Source organism: Apteryx mantelli, chromosome Z, assembly GCF_036417845.1.
Source record: "Apteryx mantelli isolate bAptMan1 chromosome Z, bAptMan1.hap1, whole genome shotgun sequence".
Taxonomy (NCBI): Eukaryota; Metazoa; Chordata; class Aves; order Apterygiformes; family Apterygidae; genus Apteryx; species Apteryx mantelli.
This window is the reverse complement of record NC_090020.1, coordinates 18,158,394-18,186,034: the sequence shown is the minus strand read 5'-3', so window position 1 is coordinate 18,186,034 and position 27,641 is coordinate 18,158,394. Positions and strand designations below refer to the sequence as shown.

The following is a 27,641-nucleotide window of genomic DNA, read 5'->3' as shown; positions in this document are numbered from 1 at the left end:
CCGCCCGCGCACCACCTTCCGCCGCGGCCTCCCCGGCCCCGCCCCGCCCCGCCGCCGCCCGCCAGGCCGCCGCCGCCGCCGGGCCCGGGCCGCGGCTGCGCTCGGCTGCAGCATGGCGGTGCCGGTGCCGCCGCTGCTGCGCGCCGTCATCATGGGGCCGCCGGGCTCCGGCAAGGGCACCATCTCGGCCCGCATCGTCCAGCGCTTCGCCCTGACGCACCTCTCCAGCGGCGACCTGCTGCGCCGCGACATGCAGCGCCGCACAGGTGACCGCGGCGCGGCGGCGGCGGCGGCGGCGGCGGCGGCGGCGCCCGGGCCGGTACCGGGGCGCGGGCGGTCCCCACCCGGCCCGGCCCGGCCGCGGCGCCGGGACACCCCCCGCCCCTCTCCCTCCTCATGCTTTCGTTTATTTCATTTCCTTTCATTTATTTTTTATTTAATTTCATTTATTTTATTTTGCTTATTTTTTATTTTATTTTATTTTATTTTATTTATTTTTTCTTTTTTAAATTTTATTTTATTTAAGTATTTTTTAAATTTTATTAATTTTATTTAATTTATTTATCTTTTTTTTTTTTGTGGCGTGCTTCTGGCTTGCGCCTCTGCTCTTCCTCATGGCGGGGTTGAAAAGCTTCGCGGGAACCCATACTTCCTCACAGCCTGAAATGGCTGTCGCTGGTTTCCAGCACTTTAAACCTGTGAACAGCTGTGCTCTCTCACAGCTATTGCTGCACTATTACAGTTGGGTTACTGATAGTCTCGCGTTTGAAAGCTTTATAAGCTTGTTTGAAGGTGAAAGTTTATCTGTATTGTGAAATGAGTTAGTTGTTTTTGATTTCCACATCTCTTTTTCTCACAAAGTGTGTTTGCTCTATAAGAACAGTGACATTGGCTTAGCAGGTTGACTTTGCTATAGTTGGTGTCTACAGGTTAAATATTGGCTAAGGGCACCGGCTGTGCTGACATACATTCACACTTCTTTCTTCCTTGTTTGTTTGCACTGGTGTAAGTTGTCGTTTATAGAGACAAAAAAGTTCAAAAAAACCAAAATAGCAGTATAAATAAGACCCAGTGAGAAGTGAAGACGTTCCAGAAGATGAAGGGAGCACGTCACTTACAAAATACCTGTGGGGCAGTGAAGACCTGGCTGCGAGGAGAGAAGCCGGCGGAGGGTGTCGGGGACGGCTCAGCTCGCTGCGGCACAGCTGGCTTGGGAGTCTAGGGGGTCCGCTGCGGAGCTGCTCGTTTGCTAATTAACCCAGGCGAAATCGGCTTAATTTTATTGAAGGTGGTCGCAGGTTGCAGGAATGGTCGCCAGGCGCCTGAGGTGACTCCTGGGTTGTGGCAGCAGGTAAATACTCCGAGAGGCAGTGGAAAGAGCCTTGTCGAGAGCTTTAGTCCAGGGAAAGAGGGAACGAGCTGTGATAATGACAGAAGAGGCCCACGGTTCCCAGTGCTTTAGCAACTGTTAGGCTGAATTGGACAGATAAAACACCTAGAAAATTGCATGTAATTGTGGCAGTTAGAGGGTGCTGCTTTTGGCCTTTGCCGTCCTGTGGGAATGGACTTGCCAGTTGCAAAGTGCTGTTGGACGTGCGAGAGCCCCTAGCAAACTGCCCGTGTTGCCGTGCCCTGCTGCTTTGGAGAGAGGACGTTCTGTCGCCAGCTGTCCTCAGCGCTGAGCGAGCTGTTGTCTGCGCGTGGCCAGAGCCTCTCTGCTCTGCCCAGTTAGGACATGTTCATCTTTTGCAAAAGCTGTAAATAGAGATACCTTTTATTACCTAGGTAGGAAAGAGAACAGCGTTGCCTTTAAGTACAAAGATTGCCATGCCAAGGCCTATACTGGTTTCAGACCCACCTGTAAAAAAAAAAAACAAAAAAATCAAAGCCCCACTAAACTCCCCCCCCCCCAACAGAAAAAAGCTAAAGTCTAGTAAATAAACTTTTTGTTGCAATGTAACTATCTTGGGTAGAGTTGTGACTGTTTTTTCTGTTGTAAGAGTTGACTCTGTAAATGGCCTGCGGCTTGTAGAGAGATGAAGTGTGTTTTTGGCCCTGTTGGTCTAATAGTAAGGCTCGCTACTGCCTTAGGTGCTGCCACGTTCTAGTCCTCTCTTTGCCCAAAAGCTCATCTGTCTTCCTCAAATATGTAAGCATTGCCTTTCTCTACCACGCTTGCCTCGCATGTGTTCTTAGGTCAACATGGCTGGAGCAATACTGCAGTGTAAATCAGTAACGGATTTGGGTAACAAGTGCACATTAAACTTGCCTGGATGTAATTTATTCTTCTTCCTAGCCACTTTTGCAGGGTACCTAGTTCTAAGGGCACTGGAGTAGTAAAAGAGGCATGACTTGCTAACTTCAAAGAAGTGAGGTACAGAAAAAAAAACAACACTTTCCCCTAGTAGCAGATGCGCAGTCATCCTCTTTCCAGTTTGAGATGTTCTGGAGTACTTTGAGCATCCGAGTCTGATTCTCCCCCACTTTGTGGCGATTTTTTGAGGTCTTACTGCTGCGTACAGGGCCTGTTTCTAAACTGCTTTCAAGCTTTTCAAAGCCTGGCTTTGGATGTGAGCACCGGACAAGGAGAAATTATCCTTTTACTACTCTTTTTTTTTTTTTTTTTTTTTAAACGCAAAAGCTACTTTCTGCATTACTTGAGTGCATCTATTGCTTTCCACTTGCCATGTCTGAAGAAGGGCTGATCTACTACTGCATTTTCCAATAGGGCCTCAAGTGGGACTGTCATTGCTTTCTGCTGAAAGCAGTCATGTCTTTCATTGGTTATGTGGGTCCATCCCATTCCCTCTCCTGTTTGATGTATTGGAACTAGATCTGAGTTGGCCAAAAGTAAACATTTCTGCACATCCACAGTTAAAACCAATCTAGCTGCTATTCTGGGTGACTTATGGAGTTAGGTCCGGTTTTGTAGATGAAGGCTGTGGAGACTGTGCGCTCAGAACGCAGCCCAGGGAAATGAATCCCTTCACAGCCGTGGTGCACCCGTAACTCGTGTGAACTGCTGCGCGCTTGTGCTGTCATGCCGGGCATGGTGTGGTGCCTGGAGCTGGGGTGAATGGATGGCATTTTAGCGAGGCAGGGGGCTAAACGACTGCGACTAAAAGTTAGTCAGTTTCATGGGAAAATATAAGTGTCTGCACGCTCCCATAAATAGTTTACAACATTTATAAACATCCTCTTGTAATTCTAGTAATCGTAAAAATACTTCTCTGGCAAGCATGTCCCACTGTGTATTGCTGTCCTAAATACCAAAGGGGTTTCATTTCCTAGTGAAGTCGTAGGATGATAACCAGCCACCGTACTTTACTGAGAACATAAACTTTCTCAGCGGGAAATCTGAGGCTGACATCTTAAAGAACTTGGGTTGTTCTGTTTCGTCTTCTAAAGAGCCTTACCTAACGGCCTCCCCTGTGTCTAGTTTTGGAACCTCATATTTCAAATACTTAACAGTAAAATTATTTGGAGGGTGTGGGGGACAGAGAAAGTGTGCTAACTGCCTTGTTGCTGTCAGTAGAACAACCGATCAATTAAATTAATGTGATGAGTGTTTGCAAGATCAGGTTCTGACTGATCATCTGTTTTTGAATTGCAGTGAGTGGCATTCTGTCTGTTTGTCTGTCTGGTTTAGCACTTTACCATTTTGTGTCATCTCGATCAAAACAAATTGTTTGCAGCACTGTGGCCTTTTTCTTTCTTTCTTTCTTTTTTTTTTTTTCCTGGCTTGCTGGAGGTCATAGATACTGTAATGTGACTTCTGTAATGTGATACTTTCACAGAAGTTGGAATCCTTGCCAAGTCCTACATCGATCAAGGGCGGCTTATTCCGGATGATATCATGACACGCCTGGTGCTGAGCGAGCTCAAAGGTCTGGAGCGGTACAACTGGCTGTTGGACGGTAAGTTAGAGAGACAGAAAATCTGCCCTAGAAAGCTTGGACTGCTTTGGTCACTTAGGGGTCGTCACACTCCAGTAGCTGTCCTGGAGTCATGGTAACTGGGCAATATTTGTTGCCAGGTTGTGAAACATTCGGTATTTAGTCTGCCCCTTTGGCTGTAAAAGGCATGGTGTGCATCCTGCCTTCAGAGTGATACAGCGATGTTTAATTCATGTTGGAAAAACCACATAGTTTAACACTACAGTAAAATTTTGAAAGCAGCAAGTCTGATAATTCTTATGCCTTATTTTCACTTTAAGAACAAAGGCTTCCTTGAAAATAGGCATTGGGAAGTTTCCTTTTTAAAGCCTTTTCTTTTCAAAGCCTTTGGAGAATGGAACACTTCAAAAAAAAAAAAAAAAAAAAAGGGAATTGAATTATGTCACTAGAAAGGTAGGTACGTGGTGACAAGGTAAGTATGGAAAGGGAGTCCTGCAACAGTGGAGTGTACAATAAACCAGTAATGAAAATCATTATTTAAGTGCTCTGAAAGGTCTCTTTCACTTGCTTTTTGGTTCTGTTCTCTGGAGTGAATTGTTCTGGAATTGCGTCAGCCCCCGCAGTAGAGAGAAAATGCCTTTGCCACAGTCTCAACAGGCATGAGTGGCCCCCGCTACCCCGGGCCATGGAGGAGTACAGTTGGATGTGTGACACAAAGATAGTGTCCAGGCTGGATGAGACTGTCATGAGAATCCGGAAACAATCTGTCTCACTAGATAAAACTAGAAAGTTGTTGGTGTGGCTTTATATTTAAAGGAAATGAAAAATCCACAGTGTTCTCTGTCCCTTTGCACTTTATTATAATTGCTTCTAGTATAGTGATCTGTTCTGTTTGCTTTTTTTCCCCCCTGTTATGTTCTTACATAGTGAGGACAAAGGCTTAATCCCTTTAGTGCACAGCACAATGAAACCTAATCAATAAACCAAAGAGCTGCAGATGTTTCCCTTTAGTTTTGAGTCCTAAGTACATGTAGTTCTAACCTTGTGGATCTGGCTGTGCAGCAGCATAGCTGAGCACACTAATAGCTCTTTGAACAGGAGGATGGTGTGGAGAGTGTAAGAGAAGAAGTCCATTTCTCCTGCATGTTAGTGTGCCTTCTACTGTACACTTTTGGAAGAGAAATTTCTTCTGTGCCAGCATTCACAGAGACTCAGAGAATTACGCTAGGGATAGCTCTGGCATAATCAGCTCTACAGAAACAGTACTGCTGTGTTGAAATAAATTAACCAGAAAATCTTTAGTTTGATAACCACAACTCTGCACAAACAGCTGAGGTCAGCTAGGTCAGACTAAATGAAGTTATTAAGCTGGTTGTATGCGTACTTAGCAAAATACACTTTTCCACTGCTTAAACATAGCTTGGTCTCTTCCAGAGTCATAGCAAATGTAGCAATCTGAGTCATGTGCATATAGATATGAGCTGCTTAGATTTATTTGCTGTATAATTAGGGTGCTTTTCTGTGTTTCTTGACTCTTCATAATTCATCAAGTCTCGTAAATAGTTTCCTATGCATCAAGAAAACACTGTATGCAGCAACCCCTGGTATAAGTTTCAATGAATTGTTTCTCTAAAGACACTTTCTTTTGTTGAGAAAGTTTCTCTTTATTAAGCCTCAAAGCAAACCTGTTTTCCAGCTGCATAACTAAGGTGTATGGTGACCAAATAGACTGTAAATAGTAAGAAAAAACAGCAGTGCTTAAGTCTTGGCTCACCCTCTTCTTTTGACGCTTAGAAGCACTTCCACAAGATTATATGAACACGAGAGAAATAGGATGAGGGCAGTTGATGACTGATGCAAACCAGATCCATTAGATCTAATTCACAAGCAAGGACTTGGCTTCAGTGCAACAACTCTTTGCTTTGTGGTGCTTTTATGCGCTAAGCAGGACATAGTACCCTTAAGACGTTAAATTATTCTTCACTATTTCTTCTGTTGTAAGACTATTTTGACTAGTTCCTTACTCAGGTGGTGGAATCATCAATCAATATTATGCAAGGAAGACTTTCCTCAGTTTTTACCTATCAGAACTTGTCTTTATGGAGATGTTTACTTGCATAACACAATAAAAATCCCAAGCTTTTGAACAGCTTGAGGCTTTATGCAAGAGGTTTGTGGGTAGAAGAATTATTCCAGTTAACTTACCATGCAGTAGCATGTTGTGCAGTAGTTTTGACTGTTAAAGTTGTTGTGGTCAATTATTATCTTAAATTTTTATGAAGATCTTCATTTTCTTGTTCTTAATTTTTTTATTCCTTCTTAAGTGGCATTAGGTTTATTTGTTAATAACATGTGCCTTTAAAAGCACTCCACTGGAGCCATAGAGTTCATGGGGCAAAATGCGTCGTCTTGTATGTTTAGAAAGAGATTTCTGTACAGCCTGAGTGTTCTCACTGTCATTGTCCTACAGGTTCGATCGATACATTAGATATTCTAAAGCTCTTTCTAATGCTACTCTTTGATGCAAAATTCATTCTGGACTGCCTCTGGTAGATACGCTGGGTTTACAACAACTGAATAAAACAGGTTTGTTATGGTCATCTACTTAATTCAGACTTCTGCGCAACGATGGAAGTAAAAGTTGTCACAGATGTTTCTAGATTGTTCAGATCTCTCACAATGAACTGCCTGTAGCTTTTATTGTTCAAAATGTGTTTCCAGTATTCTTATTCAGAATAGCTAACTGGTATGTAGCAAATTCAAGTATTTGAACAGTTGAGTAGCTGAGCAACCTTTTTGCTTGTATTTGTTATACTTTTGGGGAGGTGGTTAAGTGAAATGAGGACATGGAAGCTGGGAAGAGATTAACAAATTACAGTGCAGTGATGCACTGAAAAAATACCCTGAAAATCTGATGTCTCTTCAACCTTTGCAACGTGACAATGCAGTCTGTACTCTCGATTGCCTGACTGCTAGTTTCTCTAATAAATTGAATCCAGTTAATTCTTATTGTAACCCTGCCTTTGGATTTTTATGGGGTTATGTTTCCTTTAAAGGTTTCCCTAGAACGGTTGCTCAGGCAGAAGCCCTGGATAAACAGTGTCAAATAGACACTGTGATTGACCTAGACGTGCCATTTGAGACCATAAAGTACCGACTCACTGCACGCTGGATCCACCCTGCTAGTGGCAGAGTCTACAATCTTGAATTCAGTCCTCCCAAAGTGCTGGTAAGCAATACACGTGTTGGTATTGGTACTAAAGAAATATCACGTTGTGTTTGGTTAATTGAAGTAAAGTATTGTTTGCATAGGTTGTTGCAAAACATGGTAGCTCAGAAGAAGGTGGCTCATTTCATCTCTTCAGAGTGCAGAAGCTGCCTTGCTAACAGGCCTTTTCTCCTGGTATCATAGTGCCCTTGTAGGATCTCTAGCTGATGGGCAACTTGCTTCTCCTCTGCAGAATGAAACACCACGGTCCAACTCCACTGATTGCTTTGTAAGCTGTTGTTAACATTGTTAACCGATCTGGAAGACTTTCCTTTCCCAGTTTGGCACACTGGCATATGAGTCAGGCCAGTTCTTAGCCTGCTTTACCACTGCAGCCCCACAGACTGTATAGTCCAAAATATGGTTTCCTTTTCCTTCCTCCACAGGACTCATTCTTTATATCTAGGAAGCATACGGAGTTGTGAACTACTATAAGTCAGAAGAATTCACTTAATGCTTTCCCTGTATTAATACTTACCAGGACAAGTATTTTCAAGTGAATAGTTGTCATACTGCAAAATTACACATAGAAATTTGTCACTCAGAGAAGCTTCGCAACAAAACCAAAAGGTTTTGGCTTTAGACATCATTAAGAGCAACAGTCAGTATAGAGATAACAGTTATACATTATCTTAAAATTTTTTACTTAGACTAGCCTTAGTGGAACTCAGCTTAAGTTGTATTTCATCCTTAACTATAAATAACTTACTTGTCATGGCATCACATTTTCACCTGGAGGCTCTGCTAAGTTACATCAGAAGCATAGCAGGCTGTTTTAGCTGAAGAAGTTTTGAGGAGCTTACTTGAAACAAGTTTTGTGATTTCAGTGTTGCAGGATAAGAGGGCCGCTAAAATAATAGGTAAGCACTGGAAATGAGCAACTGGAAGCACGCTATACAGACAGCTTATGTATAGTTTAAAACATGGCATTTGAGTCATGGTTATTTTTAATTGAGGAGGAACACAGGCAAGTGGCAACAGAGAATTATCAAATACCCCAAAGAGTGGGTTTCAGCTGTAGCAACCTTCCTGTAAGGAGCACTTCACACTACCTTTCACTAATTAGCATGCCTGTCACAACATACTAAAGCAGTCTGCAGTATTCAAGTAAAACCATGAATTGGAGCTGAACAGTTGCAATACAGTTGTCTTTGTTATCTAGTAGACCTGCAAAAACCTTAATTGCATACCTTCTCAATGAAACTAAAGGATTATGACTTTAGAATTAATACAAAGTTAAAGGCTCAATACTTACACTAGTGCTTTCCCTGTACCTATTGACTGCCTGTACAGATGCCAGAAACTCTTCAGCATTTTAAATCATTCTATTATGTAAACAAGGCAAGTTTGATCATATAAATGCATCTCTAATACAATACAGATGTTCTGGAATAAATGTTCTTCACACCTTCATGAATAGATAAGCTTACTGAACAATGATAGTAATTGATTTTCTGAAACTGACTGCCACAATGCAGGCAGGACAGGAGAACATTCTTATGGTTTCACTGGCTTTGTACTTGCAAAAGCAGTAATGCTTCTACTACAAATGTCAGATTAAATTTGTCTTTAGGAAAACTCAAAATTCTTGCAGTTTTAATTAGTTATGTATGAAGGAGCAAAGAATTCCTTATGTCTCTGGTGGGCCAGATTCTGTGCTTTGATGCACAATGACTTAATGCTCCTAAATAGAAGCAAGATTTTATGCTACTTCATTGGTTCCCAATGTCTGTGCCAGCAATAAAAAAAAACCCTTTTGGGTTATTGCTACTTCAAGACTTACATGCTCAATAATCACATAAAGCACTCCTGAGAAATCAGAAGTGAAGTGTTCAGTATTAGGAATTGCCATAGCTGGCATATTAGGTCCCTACCTCTGTTTACTCAGTCCTGCAAAAAATTCTGTGGGCTTATGCTATTTGTTGTACAGCTGTTGATAAATGATAACTCTTCCACAGCATGACTTACAGTCAAATGGCCATTAACTTTCTTTCCCCATTCCAGTGTTGTCAAACAAAGGTTTCTTGCTTATTTGCTCATATGCATGAATTCACTGGAACAATTCCCAACAATCTTCCCTTCTATATGAAAGTTTTGTTTAAATATTTCCAATATTCAGCAAATGTTCTGGTGCACAAATTAGTGAAATTACTGTATTACTGTAACATGATGTTCATAATCAATATTGAGAAAATATTTCTAACTGAGTGACTTTAAAATCAACATCTAATGTTCCAGATAAGATATGGATGATAGTCTTTCTCTTCCTAAATAGAGATCTGTTCCTTGACTAATTGGAAATTGATTGTAATTTAAATAGAATGTAACAGAAAACATAAATAGAAATATAAATCAGTGTTTGCTTTTAACCATGATTAGGGCATTGATGATATTACTGGAGAGCCACTTGTTCAGCGTGATGATGATAAGCCAGAGACGGTTACCAAGAGACTGCAGGCTTATGATGCACAAACAAAACCTGTTCTAGAGTATTATCGGTAAGTAGTAAAATACTATACTTCCTTCTGTATTAGCATAGCAAGGAACAAATCTTTTTTTCAGTTGCAGAGGTATTACAACAATGAACATGATATAAGTAGCCATACATATATCATCAACTCAGTAAGAAATATAAACAGCGAAACAAGTAAGTTCCCCATTGTTTAGTTGCATAAAACCTCTGCAGGAGCCAGCTAAACAAAGGAGCCCTTCATTGCAGCCATATGAAGCTTTACAAAGAGTGCTGTGCATTATTCAATATACTGTATATGATTTGAGCAACAGACCTCTGTTTAATAAGGTAACCGCCACAGTTCCTTTTTTGGAAACTTTGTTGTTATATTCTCTTCCTGGATGTATAAGCAGAAACCCTCCTAAGGGACAATGGGCCAAAAAGTGACACACACATAGAAAAACTATTAGTGAGGCTTTCAAAGTGGCTTTTTTAAAAACAGGACTGTACTGTGCACAGCTAGCTAGCTATATAAGAACACTGCTAATTGCACTCTGGAAGGATAACAAATTGTCAGTCCTTGTAGAAGCCAAATTTTATACAAACTCTGTCTTAATATTAAAGCTGGCCTGCTGTACACATGGGTAATATATGGATAATAGATTACCATATAGAAGTCTGAAGAGGCTTATTCCAACCCAAACAGATCAGAGATTGTTTTTTGCAATATCCTGAAGTGATTTTCCTTTGTTTTCATATCCACCACCCTTCATTATACTCTGATAGACCTGTTCAGCATGTTGAGTAGAAGACTAGATGCTCCATCTTTGAAGTGGTTAAGTTTTAGAGAAAGAAGATTCTGTTTTGTCAGTGATCTTCCTGACTTCAGTAGCTTTCTGAAGTGAAAATGCCTCTAAGCCTCATAGTAAGACATAGGCCTAAACCATTATTATTGATGATAGCATGTTTTACAGATAAATTTTACTAGAACAAATTCAAAACAACTTGATTGGGTCTGTTTCACTTGTTTATTTTGATGCACCTTTGTACATCCTTGGTCCTCGGGGTGTAACTTTATAATATCTGGGTTATTCAGTTATTTGGATGTATAGCATGTCCTCTACAACTGAATTGTCTCTCCTTATTTTTACCCTTGATAGTTTGTTAATAAGTGCTCCATGTACAGCTGTCAGTTTTCTGAACTGATGTGACCACTAGCTCACCATATGAGAAAAAGAGTAATACATGCCCAGTTTGAGTTCCCAATGTTATAACTGCTCTTAGATCTAAATCACATTTATATTAGCACATTCCTGCCAGGGCAACCTTAAAAAGGGAGGTGGAGATCCTGGAAGGAATAGACAATTTCTGTAACTTTTTTTTTTCTTTTCCTTAGGAAAAAAGGGTTGTTGAAATCCTTCTCTGGAACGGAAACCAATAAGATCTGGCCACATATCTATGCTTTCCTCCAAACCAAGTTGCCAGATGTAAGCCAGAAAGATGCTGCCACCCCCAGGTGAAATTAGGTCTAACTTCTGCTCATCTGTCATAGCACAGACTTGATTACATGAGATTCAGCAGTCAAGGGTTTCACTAAGTAGTGTACCAGACTGATCAATAATTAAAGTCTAATATTGTCCTCAACTTATGTGGTGATAGCACTTTAAGTCTCCTATGGTCCCTACTTTAATTCTGTACTTTTATATAAAAGATGCCTAATTTTTATAATACACTTCAAAAAAAGCAGCTACTCTTGTGTCTCTCAATCAGAAAATACTCATGACTGGACATTTTGAATGCTGTAGTAAACATTTCTGAATACAGACTAACTACAAAGCACTTTGACTTATTCATTCATGAATTACTGTGTGAAGCAGTGATAAGGACATGGAATCAAGTTTCTTAAAAGCATGATTAACTGGGGCCAGCCAGAACCTATGGGGAATGCTCTTCTGCAAAAAGCTGTTCTAGACAGGAACTGGCATAGATATAGGCTGACACCATGAAAAACAGTCGCTTTCTTAAGCTTTGCTTACACATATATCAGTTAGTTGATTCTGCTGGGTGTAAGTTACCTGTGACACCTGCTTGGATGATTGGCCTTACCTTACTACATCCATGTTTCTGTCCTCAGAATAGCTATCTTGCAGGTGTGAGAAACAGAAGATTCAAAGATGAGTAACGTACTTGGTAAATCCTCTGTCTTTGTGCAGCTGCACAAAGACTTTATTATCAAAAAGAGAGCAAACACTGAAGAGATTAAGTGTAATCTGGTAAGTCTGCAACTAGTCAATCTTGACTGGTACAACAAATGCAAAGAAGTAGGTTTATACAAACCAGTGTCTTTTCCAATACCTTTGAAAAAAACAACTGCTCATTGATACCAGCATCAGGATTTCCAGTAGTCAAATTAGTTAGTTTGTCATATTGCTATAGTAAGTTTCATTGTAGCACTTGGTTTCATTTTCATGAGTTCACAGTACTAGTTCATGTCTTTTTGACCAGCTCTCATATCCATATATTCACTGGATAATTGGAATCACAAATCTCCATTGGCCACACTTAACAGCCCAGGTAATATATACACTGCTATTTTCAGTGAACTCCCCTAGCCCTTTTTTTAGGCTCATCAAATTGAGAGTTTCAAGAAGGGTCAGCAAAACTGAGCACAAAACAACTGTATCTAGGTAATGCCTGAGGTAGCTGCTTCCTTTTGCTAATGCAGGTCTCAATCTCCTCTTGCACTGACTATCTAAAAACAGCTGCACAGACCTGTGGTGCTGACATACAGATTTTTAATTATGTTAGCACTATCACTGTTAAGCCACAGTCTAAGTATGATGGATGATGTAGAACTTGTAAAGCTTTTCCATTACTATGAATGAACAGTTATGGGCAGCAGTTATTGCTGCAAGCAACTTTCCGTGCATTTTAAGGAAAAATTGGCAAAAACTTTGTTAATGACCACCTGTACTTTCATCTTCAGTAACGTCTACATCAAGACTCTAGATTGAATTTAGAAATATACTTCAAAAAGTCAAGGTTAGAAACCATTAGCTATCACATTCCAGCATGAAACCCTGATCTGCTGCTTACTTCTATTTACACCTTTTGATTTCCACAAAAGGCAGCTGTGCTTTTTTTGTTGCCAGCCCACAGAAGTTTCACTTAACCTGGGGCGGGGGGAAATTGTACGATTTGAGACTTATTCCCACACAAATCATTCAATTTTAGCCCCTTAAAAACATCAAAAATAACTTTCAGTACATCAGGAGCTGCTAGATCAACATGATTGTACTGGTAACAGTGTATTTGTGAGTATTTGTGAGTCACTGTGCTACAGGGGACTCATTACCCTTGTTCTTATGGGAGAGATGCAGTTAAACCACCACCTTAGGTTATTAGTTTCCTGTAATAATTAAGTTAATAATTAATGAGTGCAATTTTAATTTTCCTCTTTGGAGTGTCTGTCAAACTTAACAAAATACACTTTACTACTGAAGCCAGTTACCTGCAGTTTGCAGCTGGCAAAGCTGCTGCCTTTCCTTTATCTTCAGTTTGCATCGGAACTGCTAGAGAACAAAAGCACAAGGAGTAAGAAAAGGCACTTCCACCAGTGGATATGCAGCCCCTATTTCTGCTACTGCATTTGTACTAATGCTTACTGTGGTGTATACTGCAGACTTAAGACTTTTTTATATCACAACTATAGTCCAAAGCTGAAAATAGCTGGAACTCAGCATAGTTTTTGCCTGATCCAGCAACTATAGGTAGGCCATGTTAGTCACTAAACTATTGAAATATAGATACATTCCAGACCTTGCCCACAATCAGAGCAGTACAGTAAAGACCAAGAGTGTATATCCGTTCCACTATCTGAGATACAAACTCTTTTCACTGGAGTATTCCAGCTGCAGTGTACATTTTATAGACAGAACTACTGTAAAAGCAGCAAGTTAGAAGAGCATGGTAGCATTTTGGATTACAGAGGTTCCTGTGAAGGCCTCCTCTGGAAACAGTACTTGTTCTTCAGGCTCCTAAAACAGAAAGCTTTTAAAGATATTTCACTTTCTCAGTGCTTGAGCTGGCAATTTCAGAAACCAGCTTTAGAAGCATATGAAATACCTTTCAAACCCTGTTAGACAACCCTATGTGGACTGTGACAGCTTTTTGTTGCAAGTGAAGTGTTTTCCTAAGCCTTGTACCTCAAGTTCCCCCCATCCCCTTCATCAAATACTTCTCCCTATAATGGGATTTGGTTTAACAAAAATCTGAAATTCATTTTAGAAATAAAGAGAGAGCTGGACTCTCAAAGATCATAAAACCCAGTGCTCATAAACAGACAAGCGTTACTTGCATTATAGGACAAAAACAAGTTTTGTTTTTTTTTTAATGAAAGCACAATGTAACATTTAAATCCCCTTAGTAGAGGTAGAAAGCCAGTGTTTTAATCTAATCCATCCAGATCTGAAATACTGATACCAGATACTGATTTATTGCTATTAGTGATAACCAGATTTGAGAGCTTATAATGTCAGCAAGGTAGCATGAATACAGTTGTGATCTCCAATATTCATAGAGTAAGACATGTCCACATCTGTAATAAGACAATAGCAGATTCTACCAAGAATCTACCACTTCTTGTAAACATTGTATTTGTGCAGATTTTTTTCTTTTTCATACTTTGATTTCTAAAGTCATGAAAGGCAAGGTTAGTAGCAGAAAACACATCCAGTTTCACATTCGGCAATATATGAGAACCCTGCTCTTCAAGGACAACCAAAACCTAGCAGCACATTTTCAAACAATATTACAAGTGTTTCTGGATTACCCACCCTTCAAAATCCCCCTCAAACAAACAAACAAAAAAATCAGACACCAAAAATAAAGTGCAGTACCCAGAAAAATAATGTCAAGAAAATAGCCATGTTCTTTTCTTTGTTTAAAAAAAAAAAAAAAGTACTTGGCCTCAGTCTTAACAGTACTATACTGTGTCCATCATTTTGGATTCGTCCTCATCTCTTTGTATCACAGAGTTTAAACTGCAGACATTTGTATTTATGGAATCTTGTAGACCACCTGCATTCTGCAACAGATAAAAAAACTGACAGATTATATAACTGCATATATGGAGAGAGAGAGGGAGAGAGAGAGAGAGAGGGAGAGAGAGAGAGAGAGGGAGAGAGAGAGAGAGAGGGAGAGAGAGAGAGAGAGGGAGAGAGAGAGAGAGGGAGAGAGAGAGAGAGGGAGAGAGAGAGAGAGGGAGAGAGAGAGAGAGGGAGAGAGAGAGAGAGAGGGAGAGAGAGAGAGAGAGGGAGAGGGAGAGAGAGGGAGAGAGAGAGATTTTTAGTTTAAGTCAGACTTTTCATGTTATCCGTCTTAAGATGAAATAAATGTGCAATATTAAAAATTCATCACCCAGTATTATCACAGTGTGTCAAGAAGCTCCTTAAATTTAATCTGGCATAGCTTGTACTTGGGTCTCTTCATTTGTACCACTCTACTATACACTTAACTTAAAATTCTGTTGTTACATCTTACTTAAAAGGTACCTTAACCAAATTCTTTCAAAAAAGTAGTTTCAACTGTGACTCCTTCCCTAACATCCGATTTTTAAGTCTTAAAACTTGCTCCTTCAGTCAAAGATGTGACCATCACTAATACTGAAACAAAAGACCCAAGTACCCTCAATTTCCTTTTATCATAATAAAAGATTATCTTTGGGCTTGACTTACCTTTAGGATTCCATGAATAGGATTAATACGTTTAAACTGAAAGCTCATTTCACTGTTTGTGATAAAGAGTGTGTATATAATTTTAGCACCTGATCACCTTTACAATGCAGGGTTTTTTTTTCTTTTTTAAAGCATTTAAAGCATTCAAGGGCACTGAACCAACATATGCTTTTGACCTTATGCTGATGCTCTCTGAATTCCAGGAAGTAGAAAGCACGCCTTTATCTGTCTTGCATACTGAAAATACCACACATTATACCCTGAGCAGTAGCAGTTCTAGAAATAATCCTCTTTAAATTTCAGAAGATAGATATTTCCAAAGTAGAATCTAATCCTACTTTAATTAAATTAATTTTTTGAAATAATAAGCCTACCTGTGACAAAGATGTGAGCTCTCCTACAAAACCAGGACAGACACTGGGATCCTGTAGTAACACAGTTTGAAAGCCATGTGATTGTGACCAGATTCTCACTCTTGTTTTGAATGCTTCAAGTTCACTTTTAAAAGCCTGAAAATAGCCCTCTCCTGTCTGCCAAGAAAAAAAAAAAGAAATATTTTCAATTCAGCCACATTTACTTTTGAGTTGTAAGCATACACACTGCAAAAAATCATTTAGTGATGCATGTTGTACTCTATGGGAGATAATATTGTGAATAATTCAACAATAATGTTAGTCAGCTTAAATGGAAAATTCAGGTCAGATTTCTTTTAAAGTCAGTTTATAGTATTTGTGTGTAGAAGCAAAGTCATTCATTCATCTGAGAACAGGTGAAAAACACATTAATTTTAGCTATTCCTTTATTCCAACTCAAGGGCCAGTACCTGTAGAAGAACAGGTGCTCATTGTAGCGCTCTGTTCAAAAGCAAAGCGCAACCTGATTCCCACTTTAACTCAACTCCTTTAGGCAGTATTAAGGCCTATCAGTCTTGAATAACTGATTGCAGTCTACAGCAAACCACAGTTTGTCTTCCCACATTTCTCCCACACAGCTCTGGATTGCCCTGTTGAGTAGCAAGAAAGGGACGATGTTTTGGGACCCACTGTGAAACGCGGATGAAACACATAGGTCAACTGTGAAAAGAGAGTGGCTAATTAGCCAAAATAGTCCTTAAACTGATCCATGTTTTCTGCTGCTATTCAGGTATTACATCTCTGTAATATGCCTGTCACCACTGTGCTATATTTTGCTTTACCACTGGGATAAACAAAATCCACTAAACATCCATTTTCAGGATTGGAATTACACCGAAATATTCTTTCTAGAGAAAGAACTGCTAACAAAACACTTCCCCATAAGCCTGAGTCAGTCAGTAAAACATTTAGCCTGTTATTGTAAGGAGAAAACCTCCTTGAAACACTGATCCTTGCACAGAATCATGAGTTTCTCCCATCACTGCAGAAAATTACTTACTTTGGCTTTTTGGAAAAAAAGGCGAAAACAGCCTCTTGGATCTACATTACAACTTTTGGCAATTTCTATAATAAACTGCATTACAACTGCTTGGTGTGCTACTTGTTCCATCAGAGCTCTTTTCTGAGAAGAAAAGGAAAAAGACGTCAGAGAGATTAAATTTAAAGTTATCTCCGGTAATTATATATCTAAAATTCAGCATAACTTCCTTTTTGTTTGGTTCCTAAAAACGTAAGCATTGATGCTCACAGAAGTAAAAGGACAGTTATTAGCTGGGACTAGTCCTGATGCAGCAATGCAGTATGGAGGTTTTATTTACTAAGGTAATAAGGTAGTGAAAGGACAGGAAGAATAGTTAAACAGCTAATCAGGTTAGCCAGCTCTTCTGTAGTGCAAGTATACTTGCTGTATATTTTCAATCAATATATTTCAAACAATATGCTTGCTGTATATTTTCGATCATCTTCATACCTGTTCAGCTTCTAGATGAAAACACCATAACATGAGATATTTAGATGTTTCTTCACATACAAGATACGGGTGGTCAGACAAAAATCTTTGACTATCATCCCATCTGCTCAGCATACCTAATAAGAGAAACATAGATTAAGATATTCAAAATGGATAAGTGATTTAATGCAGCACTGAAGTCACTTGCACTAATACTGTCACAGAATCACCTTCCAAATTCACTAACCTGAGTATAACAGCATGCAATTAGTTTTAGTTTTTATTTAGACATCCAACTAACACTGAAAGGACATTTCCAGAAGGCATAATCACACTTTAAAGATATTGAAGGTAAATCTTAACAGTAACAGTTAACTATATTTTAATGCATCTGTAGCAGTGTTGAAAGTAAGTTATTTTTAAACAGTTCTCATACACAAAGTGTTATAGGTATTTATTAGTTATACCATCAAATAGTTCACAAAGTTTACGGGTAGAAATTTACATTCAGTGATTCTGACAAGAACAAAACTGCTAAAAGCTTGCAAAAAAAGCATGAGGAAAAGAATGTGTAATTAGCTGGAAATGAAAGTGCTTCTAAACATAAATGGTCTGCTAAGTTTTTAGGAAATTTGAATGTAGTTACAGAATTAATTTCAGGTCAAAAGAGCAAAGCCATGTCAGTATTTGAAAGTTAAATAGAAGACTGAATTGGGATAGTACGAAGCTACCTTCATGTAAAGAGCTGGAGGTTAAAAATCAGAACTCAATATTCAGACAGACAGCTTTTTAAAATTATCCTTCATGTACCACTGACGTTCATATGTACATTAGAACAGTTGATTCATTTACTGTCAACAAGTACCAGATATAGAGCTTTACCCTTCTATCAGTGTATAATTATAACTGGGATAAAGATAATTCAGTGGTAGTGACCTAAGCTAATCTTAATTCTAGCAAACAAATACCTAAAGAGAAAGCACCGACCAATATTTCTTTTGGCTGTTTTGTCAGAAAGACTCTGCATGAGTGCTTTACTGCTTGAAAGCCAGAGTAGGATCCAGAAGTGGAACTCGGGATCTACAGCTAGCAAAGTCTACACCATTCCTTGGCAGCAGACATTAAGATCCTTAATGTTTGGTTCTTTTTACAATGGAGGTAAAACAACAACATGGCTTTGAATTTCAGAGGTTGGGGGGTGGGGGGATGACTTCCTGTAACAGGGTCGTTTCTCTAACAGTTTAATCTCAATTAGACAGCAAGGTAGTTTTGCCCAATTCTTAGCTTGGAAGCCCAATAAGAAAGCCCAGTTTTTCTGCTGAAATGCACAACACAGTAGATGCCTTCTGATTACACTGTCATTACACTTCACAGTTAAGACATCTGAGAGAATCTGTGCCTGTCACTGCTGTTTGCATGCTCTTGACAGTGTTATGCCTCACTTGGTATTTGCAAGGCTTGCTTTTAGCCCCCAGGGCCAGAAATCTTTCCTTTAAAACAGCTTAAGATCCCTAGAAGCCAAGTAGCTTACTAAAAAGTGGTTGTACAAGGAACTTTGTAGGACAAGGTCAGTCCTTGATTGCTCTGGAATTCCTAACATGGCTATATTACAGCACTGATTAGAACCACTCTCTAACCAAGAATGGAAAGCACTTAACAGAACCATCAAAATTTCAGATTTCTTTACAAGGTCAGAGTTCTGCTCAATTTGTTTCGACTATGATAGAGCTAAAGTGACACCTAGTGGATAGTTAAATATAATTTTAAGAAATGCACAGTTTCATGCATGCATACTCTTAATAGTCGCTTGCAAACTTTTACCTTTAATCAGTCATTCCCCTTATAGCTTAATATCTACCAGAAAAATATGTATTAGAAAGAGACAACTACAAACAATCCCACGCACTTTTATACATGGAACTTCTGTTTCCATGGATGTCTCTGCCCTTTCCCATTGAACAGCAGAAAAAGTTGCTAGAACTTTAGTTTTCAGGAGTTAAGCTCACTTGAATATTCTTTTAAAAAAATGTTAAGTTTTTACTGGTCATAGGAACTAACAGGCTTCTGTAGTTTATACCTTGTTTCACTTTAAAATGGTTGTCTGTCCTGATGTGATAAAATAGAAGCTGGACAGTCTGATAGCCAGATGTTTAATTTGCTAGCATTCATTCCATACAGTAATATGGAGCAAACCTACACAAATTCTGTAGAAGGTTAAACTGCAAAGCATTGGAAGGAGTGCACTCACCAAAGTGTTTAATCTTTTGTTCATGTTTCTGTATAAATGATTCAGATGCATCTTCATCTTCTATTTCTTTTCTTTTTTGATTAATAAAACTCTAAGGAAGATAAAAGTTATAACTATCACAGAATCTCCAGACATACCTTTTTTGCTATAAAGGAATATTATGTTTTATTACATTACTATTTAAAGAGCAGTGTTCTAAGTTTAGGGTCATGTCATATACCTGAGAAGTTTTTTTTTTTTTTTAAGGTACATTAGCTGATAATAGAGTTAAAAACTCTTATTATATTCTACTGAGCAAGAAACACTGACAGACTTCTGTCTTCAGGTGGAAACTTACTGATCTGTGAACAATGAATATCATCTACATGACAGCCTTGATGCAGCTGTATCAGCGAATTGTGAGAAAAGATGTGCCAACTGCTCAAATTCAAATTAAACCAAAAACAAAGCTGGGATTCTACTCAGAAGAGAATTTGTGCTAAATAAGCTGAATTATAGCAGTCAGGTTATTAGAAGCAAACTGTATGTCTGTTTCACGTTTGAGAATTTGGCACAGTTGAAAAGTACACTGGTTATGTGAAGAAACTGTTGTTCAGCCTCACTTTGGCAACAGCTGCTATATAGAACCAATGCAAGTTCCTATCCTCACTTAAAGAAATATCATCCAGATTTGTAATAATAATGCAGCTTGCTCCCATTCATGGTCCAAAATAAGAAAAATACCCATTTAACACAGCCGTGTGATTAAACACTGTATCAGACACAGAAGACATTCAAGACTATTAAGCAAGTGAAATGAAAGATTAGGCTAATACTTGTTTTCTTGCCTACTGATATGGGTCATACCTTATTAAATACTTCCTTACTAACAGGATCTGTGTTCCATAGATTCTGTCCTTCCCTCTGGTTTAGTGCTTCTTCTTTTCTTCTCCACTCTTCCTCTCTCCATCTCAACTCTGAAACTTCAGTCTTTGCTTGGGCATATTCCTGATCCACAGATTCTGAATTATGCAGTGCTAAACTACCAAGTTTTTGCTGGGCTTCCGCTAGATTCCATGTGCATTCTACAGAGTGCTTCACAAATTCTTTTTCTTTTTGGCAGGCTAATTCAATACCTTGGCTATATGTCTGTGAGGAAAACAAAACATATTATTTATGGAGGGAAAACTGAAAGTTTACAAATTGTATAGAAGCAAATAGGTTTAACTCCCAAAGATAATGCTGATATGGAAGGCACATTAGAAGTTATATTTTATTCACTACAGTGATTACGCATGGCATTGCAGAGCTGAATGTTTTTTAAAAAAAGATTTTTACTTCAAACTATCTTAACTTTGCAAAAGTGTATTTGCAAAATCATGGTCTCCACACTGTAGAAATATTTTTGATACAGATGAAAGGATCCCCTGACTCACCTCCAGCTATCTTTGGGTTGCAGTGCTAACAACAGCCACCTATGAGGATATTCTTGAATATATATATATATATCCATGAAGAAAGTTTTATGATGCCAGATCATAACAGTACAGTAACTACTACTGCCTGCATTCCAGTATGGATTAACATTATCTCAATGCATGGCCACTATCTTCAACCGACAGTGCAAGTGGAATTTAAGCTATGAAGAAGCTGAGGCCCAGCATAAGCATACACTCCTTTTTGTCAACTTTTGTGCCCTTTTGAGGAGGTCACTGCTAACAGCTGGAAACCAAAGTGACCGCTTAAGCCACAAGTGCTTATATTGCCTGCAGATGGATGCTGGGAATTCATAGTCAGTTGTTGGGGGCGGGGGGGAATTCTCTAAAGCATATGCTCTGCCTTCCCAGCAAGAATAGGGGAAAACCATACATATGCATTAGGTCCTCAGCCTTCTGGTGCTGTATTTTGAAATTTGCCATGCTAATAACCCCTGGCAGAGGAACGTGAAGGGCAGCACAAGTTGTGAAACCTTGTGTGAAGGAAACTTTAATGCAGATAAATCAAACCTCTCAGGCCAACTCCAGCTCAGCCCTATAGTAGATCTTCCTGACACGGTGAGAATTCGCTAATTGGTGGCCCGAAAACCAAGGCAATGGCAGCTTCTCGCAAGAAGACACCGTTTTCTTGGCGGTTTATAACCTCCGGCGAGGCTGACGCGCTGGGACCCGCGGAGAGACACGCGGGAAACGCCTGCTCTCCAGCCGCGAGGATGCTCCGCCAACGCCCGCGGCCGGGCCCCTTCCCGTCCCTCTCCGCAGGCGGAACTGTGACTCGGGGCGGCTTCCGCACGCCCGCCGGCCCCGGCCCGCCCCGCTCCGCCCCGGGCCCTCGGCGGCCTCCGCCGCGCGGGCGAGGGGGGAGCGGCGCCAGGTACCGGGCGGCGGGAGGGGGGGCACGGGCAGGGGCGTACCTGCACTTCCGGCAGGCGCTGACGGGGGGCGGGGGCCGGCCGCCGCCCCTCGTCCTCCTCCGGCGGAGCGCCGCAGTCCCGGGAGCGCGGGAGCCACAGCGCCATCCCCGCCGCCGAGCCCCCGCCGATCGCCGCCCCCGGCCGCCCCGGCGGTTGCACACCTCACCGGAAGCGAGGCCGCGCACCACTTCCGGCAATATCGCCCGGCCGCCGCCGCGCTGCCGCCGCTCAGCCCCCGCCCCCGGCGCCGCGCCGCGCTGCCCGACCGGGCGGGCGGGGTCTGCGGCAGCCGCCGCCGCCGCGGCGGGGCCCCGTGTGCCGCGGGGGTGCCGCTCCCGGAGCCGGGGCGCGGCCGTAGCGGCGGGGGGAGGGGGGAGCGGCCGCAGGAAGCCGTCACGTTATATATATACGTCACTATATATATTTTTTATATATATATATATGTATTATAGACGTACGCGTGCGCTGCGAGGCGTTGCCGTGAGCGCACGCACTGAGCTGCTGCGCGCGCACATCCCGCCCGTGTCGCGCTGGCGCGTCCGCTAGGCGCTCGCGAGGCGACCGTTAGGCGTTCGTTAGGGGCGGGGCGGCGCGGCCGTTGTGACGCTGCGGTCGCCACGGCAACGCGGCGCGGGCCGCCGGGCGCCGCCGAGCCCCGCGGCCGCGATGCCGCTGAAGGTGGGGGTCGAGCTGCAGATCCACGCGGTGAGAGGCCGGCGGCGGCCCCGCCGGGGCTGCGGGGCGGGCGGGAGCGGCGGGAGGTCGCCGGAGGAAGCCGGCACGGGTCGCGGGGGCGGGCGGAGCGGTTGAAACCTGTCACCGTGGTTAGTCCGGGACCCTGAGGAGCGCAATGAAAAAGTTAAAACAAACGTGGGATTTTTATTCCTGTGTTGCGTTTATTTAGCCAGGGTGTTATTGCTGTTGTGCGAATGGATGATATGTTGCTCGTAATAGGTCCTCTCATGAGATGTAAAAAAATTCATAGTTTTTAATCATTCACCCCCTTTTTGGTATCAAATATTTCTGGTGTGTGGAATGCTAAGGTCTACGAAATCAGTCCCTGTTGCAGGGAACTGATAAAAAAGAAAAGTCCCAAATGTAAAGCGTGAGAACTCACAGTGCTTTAAAACCTTTAGTATGAAAGACACAAATATAGTGGGAACTTTGTAGATCTTGCAACCCTTGCAGAGTATTTAGATGATACCAAAGCAGTTTTTTGTATCAATCGTAGATTGACTGTAAAGCTGAATCATACCCTACATGCAAATTGTACCTTTTTAATGGGAATTTGGCTTATCGGTTATGAAAAAATTAGTTGAGAAAAATCTGTAATGCAAAATTAGACAATATGAGTATCATTTCATTAAGGAGTCCTGAAAACAATACAGAGCTGCCAAAAAGATGCCTAGTGTTTGCAACAATGTGCTTAGAAATTAAATTTCTCACCAATTTCAAAGAGGGGTGTTAAAGAGCTAAACCACTAATTTGCATATGTATTTATGCCAAGTGTATTTATTTTGAATCTATAGATACTAATTTGTGAATTTATCTTCAAGAGCTTACAGATCTTAGCTTTTTCTGTTAAAATATTCATAATAAAATTTTGGAATATCAACACTGATAAATTAGCATTAAAATGATATAAAATGACATAAAATGGTATAATGTGATAACTTTTTAAAACAATGCAGAAATATTTTGGCTGAAATAGGTGCCAAGGTGAGGTTTTCAAAAAAGCTTATGTGCTTTGTAAGCATGAATTGAGTTGCAGATTTTACAGGGATATGTGCTGTTCTGTTCTCAGGCATTTCTGAAAGCCCCTGTGCAGAAGGCCAGATCTGTAACTGCCCCTAGTGTAAATGAAGCCAAGGGCCTATTGAATCCCTTCTGAGATGGGGAGTGGTAATCCTGCAGACTGAGTCTGATGTGTGTGTGCAAGACTGCATTTAACAATATAATGTGAATATATATATTTTTTCTCTCATAAGGTCACATGTCCTGGTGTGTTCCTGCCAGAAAAACATGACATTTATCTCAGTGTGTGCATCTTGGGTCAATACAAAGAGACAGAATGCCTTCCTCCTGTTTTCCCTCTCTTGTTTCATGAGAAGATGTTGTTTGAAAAGGTGACTTTCATTTGTTACATGCTTTAGGCTAGAAGGTCTAATGCCTTTTGTCTTGTACAAGCTGTAATTCCTGCATGACCTAACTTTTTGTACAACTGGTAGGTAATTCTTGTTTTGTACACATTTCAACATAATGTGATGAAGTGTTAGACCCACTGCTTAAAAGGAATAGATTTTAACATTGCTTTAATATTTTACAGTTTGAGGTTTTATTGATAGTGGTGGTTATGGGAGGTTCTTGTATAATCTCAGAAATGACAATAGCATTTGAAGATAATTTTTCTGAATTTATGCTGTTTCAGATTTTTTTTTTTTGTGGAAACAAAATGATATCTGTATTCTAATATGGCTGTCACCTGTTCAAGATTTTTATTATAGCAGCAGACATACTACTTAAATGAAGATCCAAATAAATGATAGGCAAATGCTTTTGCCACCCTTTTACATGCCATATTAACATCTGAAATTGGTGAGAACATAAGTTTTCAGCTTGATTTTCCTGTACTGTAATGTACACTCATTAGTTGTGATTCTGTGGTTTTTTTTTGTTTTGTTTTGTTTTTGGAAACTGTTTTGGAAAAATGGGTTAGGGCAGAATGGCTATTACGTCTGTTGATGAGCAGAACCATGCTGAAACCAGTGCAAAACAGGAACAGAAAAAGTTTAGAGCAGCTATGTCTTTTTCTCCTTATTTATTGATTTCTGACTCTTCCTCTATTCTGAGAAACCATTCTTTCTTCAAACCACTCTCTTAGTGTCTCTGCTGCTCTAAAACTCTTTTCACATCACTCTCAACATTTCTTTCTCTGAGGAAGAGAGAAGGTGGTTACTTTCCCTTGTCCCTTGAGGTTATTGTTGACACAAGTGAAAAGCTACTGTTAACATATTTGAAAGCTACAAAGTAACTTCTACTAGGCCGTTACTGTATCTTGGGGTGAACCTAGCTCTGAACCCATAGCCTTTCAGCTCCTCTACAATACAGGACCATTTCCACATTCTGACATAAAGTTAAAAATGAAATAGTGTAACCCACTTTTGCAGAAGAGTAGTTTCTCTTACATTCACCTAGTGGGAAGAAGAGAATCAGGGTAATTATCATGAAGTAGGTGATGCTGGATAAGTTCATAGCTTGTTTTACCTCGTAGTAATGTGTTTGTGAACCATTTTTTTTCATTAGTAGGTGTTAACTAGCATTGAGCAACACATTTTATTTCTCAGGGAAAACATATGCTTTGCACAGTCCTGCCCAAAAAGTTGTCACTAAAATATTGTCTGAAAGCACCAATATTATTGGAAGAAGGATGTTGGCAAGTTTTATGAGAAACAGAAAAGCTGCCAAAAATGATAGAATGAGTGAGATATAGCAGAGGGCAGCTAATTTAGAGAGGCAGAACATTCAACATGAAATCCTGGCTGGAATTTGTGTTAAAATTCCCATTTATTGCAAAAGGATCAGAATTTCACTCCAAGGAATAAGAAGAATATCTTTGAATAGGACATAATTTGCTGTGGTAGAATGCGTTAGAACTAAATATAGGAAAATGTATTTATTTCATAAAGAAGTTTCATGAATGAAATTTTATTTCATTTTATTTTTATAAAATATGCTGAATCATCTTTACATCATACATAGAAACAGAGGAATACCTCCTCACACCTACTAATTTGCCTTTTGTCCATGTGGGAGATGACCTGTGCTTTAAGATGCTTGCAGCTAGGGCTTTTAATTTTTCCTTTTGGGATGCGTCCCGTAGGACTGGCCAAGAATTCAAGTATTTTCCAAACATACACTCCCTAATTGCACTTGTGCTTCTACTGTTTTACTGTTAGTGGAATTGTACTTATGGTACTGCAATTGTGAGGATTTTTCCTGTAAAGTGCAGACTGTTGTGAAATTGATGCAGACAGTGATGTAGGTACAGTTTCAGATTTAAATTATTTTTTCCAAAATATCACATACTTTAAAAAATGTAAATGTAAACGACATTTTAAAACATATACCATTTGCATAAATAGATGTATAGTATTAGTTTAGTTTGATTTAGTGGCAGCATGACGAACAACAGGCAAAATGCATTAAAGTGTTTCTATGAATGCTAGATTGTTAAATTAATTTGTACTATAATGAATTTGTTCACTCTTTGTTATTTTCCTGAAGGTCTTTGAAAGTGCTGTAGATCCTGCTGCTGTAACTGAGATGCTTGAAAGTAAGTGTAATTAAAAAAATGCTTGGAATAGATGAATAACTAAAAAATGACAAAGTAGGTCCCTGTATTCACATAGTCTGTCTCTCTGCTTGTTTGTCTGTCTTAGGTACACATCATTCCCCTTACATGTTGCTCTGGATTCACCCATTTGGGTGGCAGTCTGTACCTCCTGTAGAGTGAATGGCATGATTTTCCATTCTTAGGCCAGGCCTAAAAATGTGTTCTGATACTTATGTGTAGCACTAGGCTGACCTGACAAGGCTGGGTTTTTTGGTTATTCTTTTTGCATCTGCAGTTCTTTCTCTTGAAGTCTGTAACGTCATGAATTTAGTAACTGGACAGTCCTTTTAAAACTAAAATTTTATTTATTACTGGGGGGGTGGGTGGAATTTAATATTGCCTACATTGTGTTTCATCACTGCAAGTAACCTGGCCCATGCAGCCAGACTTCTTCAGTCATACTGACAGAAGCAGATGCTGTTGTTAGTTTAAACAGTTAGCATCCCTTAGTTTTGATCTGGTTAGCATCCATTTGTTCTTACTGGATCTCAGGTATTTGTCCCTCTGGACCAAGCTGCTCTTGTAAGCTCAACAGAAGGTCAAGGCAGAAGCTGTTTATGCAGTGACTGCCCCATTATCCTCTAATCCAATCAGATGTCAACCATAGAGGGTTACTTTGTGCTGATACTTATTTCCTGCTTGTTTCTTTTAAAGTATTAATAATACTTATACAACAAATACTCCAGGAACTCATCGAAATAAGGACTAGCTCTAGAACTGTATCTCCCTTCTCCCCTACCTCTCTCCTTTCTCCTTTACTGTCCTTCTTCCAGCCTTTCCTATCAGGTTAGTTTTCAATTTGTGTGCCACAGGAGTAAACAGTAAATCTATTCTAATTACTTAGCCACACTGCTATAATTTGTTTTTCATCTTCCAGGTAATGTAACGAGGTTTGAATTAACTCAGCTTGTATCTTCAGGTAATAGGCAAGTAAATATTTTTCCACATATTAGGTAATTTGACAATGAAAAGAATATCAGTGGATGCTAGTTTTATACCATGCCACCCAGCTTTTTCTGCTCACAGATTACACTTGCTCCTCCAACCCCATTTCCTTCTTCCCCCTCACTTCCTCATATATATTCTTGGGAACGCACTTGAGGTGAAAAAAAAATCCCTCTTCTGACTGAACTTATTGAATACTGTGTTAGGGTCACTCATATTGCTTTAGTTTTTTCTGTGTTGTTTCTAGGTTGCCAACAATGTTTAACAGAACATGAATAGAGTTCATCTTGATAGATAATAGTGTTAGTCTTTTACAGACTTCATATTCTGTTTTTTTGTAAGGCAGAAAAAAAAGCAAATGGACACTGGGTGGCAGATAAGTGCTGTTGTTAAGGTCACTGATTATGAAGCATTTGTATATATTCTAAAACTGCAGGTAGCGTTTACTTTGT

General features: G+C 40.2%; 3 protein-coding genes across 10 annotated transcripts in view; 2 read left to right on the top strand and 1 right to left on the bottom strand.

Moving 5' to 3' along the window:
* The first annotated feature begins 71 nt into the window (after positions 1 to 71).
* Positions 72 to 11,362, top strand: AK3 (adenylate kinase 3). Its single transcript, XM_067315819.1, has 5 exons — positions 72 to 266; positions 3,798 to 3,917; positions 6,953 to 7,125; positions 9,544 to 9,662; positions 11,013 to 11,362. Exons 1-5 carry the CDS (start codon positions 113 to 115, stop codon positions 11,134 to 11,136), a joined length of 690 nt encoding a protein of 229 aa, XP_067171920.1. The 5' UTR covers positions 72 to 112; the 3' UTR covers positions 11,137 to 11,362.
* Positions 11,363 to 14,501: 3,139 nt separating this feature from the next.
* On the bottom strand, positions 14,502 to 22,039 carry CDC37L1 (cell division cycle 37 like 1, HSP90 cochaperone). The gene is made up of 7 exons (XM_067315649.1): positions 21,852 to 22,039; positions 20,309 to 20,590; positions 19,463 to 19,553; positions 17,236 to 17,351; positions 16,765 to 16,887; positions 15,726 to 15,881; positions 14,502 to 14,702 (listed from the first exon to the last, which is right to left on the bottom strand). Exons 1-7 carry the CDS (start codon positions 21,954 to 21,956, stop codon positions 14,601 to 14,603), a joined length of 975 nt encoding a protein of 324 aa, XP_067171750.1. The 5' UTR covers positions 21,957 to 22,039; the 3' UTR covers positions 14,502 to 14,600.
* Positions 22,040 to 22,338: 299 nt separating this feature from the next.
* The window catches only part of SPATA6L (spermatogenesis associated 6 like), a 30,931-nt gene continuing 25,628 nt past the window's right edge, over positions 22,339 to 27,641 (top strand). For 2 of the 8 annotated variants that reach the window (XR_010886869.1, XM_067315648.1), the window contains exons 1-4: positions 22,345 to 22,556; positions 23,840 to 23,977; positions 26,136 to 26,184; positions 27,122 to 27,163. Coding sequence is in view for 7 of the 8 variants with exons in the window: in XM_067315648.1 (XP_067171749.1) it covers positions 22,518 to 22,556; positions 23,840 to 23,977; positions 26,136 to 26,184; positions 27,122 to 27,163 (268 nt within the window). In the remaining variant the exon portion in view is untranslated. Of the gene's footprint in view, positions 22,557 to 23,839; positions 23,978 to 26,135; positions 26,185 to 27,121; positions 27,164 to 27,641 lie in introns of all 8 variants that reach the window. The other 6 variants (XM_067315646.1, XM_067315645.1, XM_067315641.1 and 3 more) reach the window with 6 other exon arrangements.

Excerpts from the sequence above, each read along its gene's own strand:
- AK3 (XM_067315819.1), top strand. The coding sequence starts at position 113 with ATGGCGGTGCCGGTGCCGCCGCTGCTGCGCGCCGTCATCATGGGGCCG. Across the intron at positions 267-3,797 it reads CGACATGCAGCGCCGCACAG|AAGTTGGAATCCTTGCCAAG; the intron begins GTGACCGCGGCG and ends ATACTTTCACAG. Across the intron at positions 3,918-6,952 it reads GTACAACTGGCTGTTGGACG|GTTTCCCTAGAACGGTTGCT; the intron begins GTAAGTTAGAGA and ends TTTCCTTTAAAG.
- CDC37L1 (XM_067315649.1), bottom strand. The coding sequence starts at position 21,956 with ATGGCGCTGTGGCTCCCGCGCTCCCGGGACTGCGGCGCTCCGCCGGAG. Across the intron at positions 16,888-17,235 it reads TTCATCTAGAAGCTGAACAG|AAAAGAGCTCTGATGGAACA; the intron begins GTATGAAGATGA and ends TTTTCTTCTCAG. Across the intron at positions 15,882-16,764 it reads TTTTTTTCCAAAAAGCCAAA|ACAGGAGAGGGCTATTTTCA; the intron begins GTAAGTAATTTT and ends TTTTCTTGGCAG.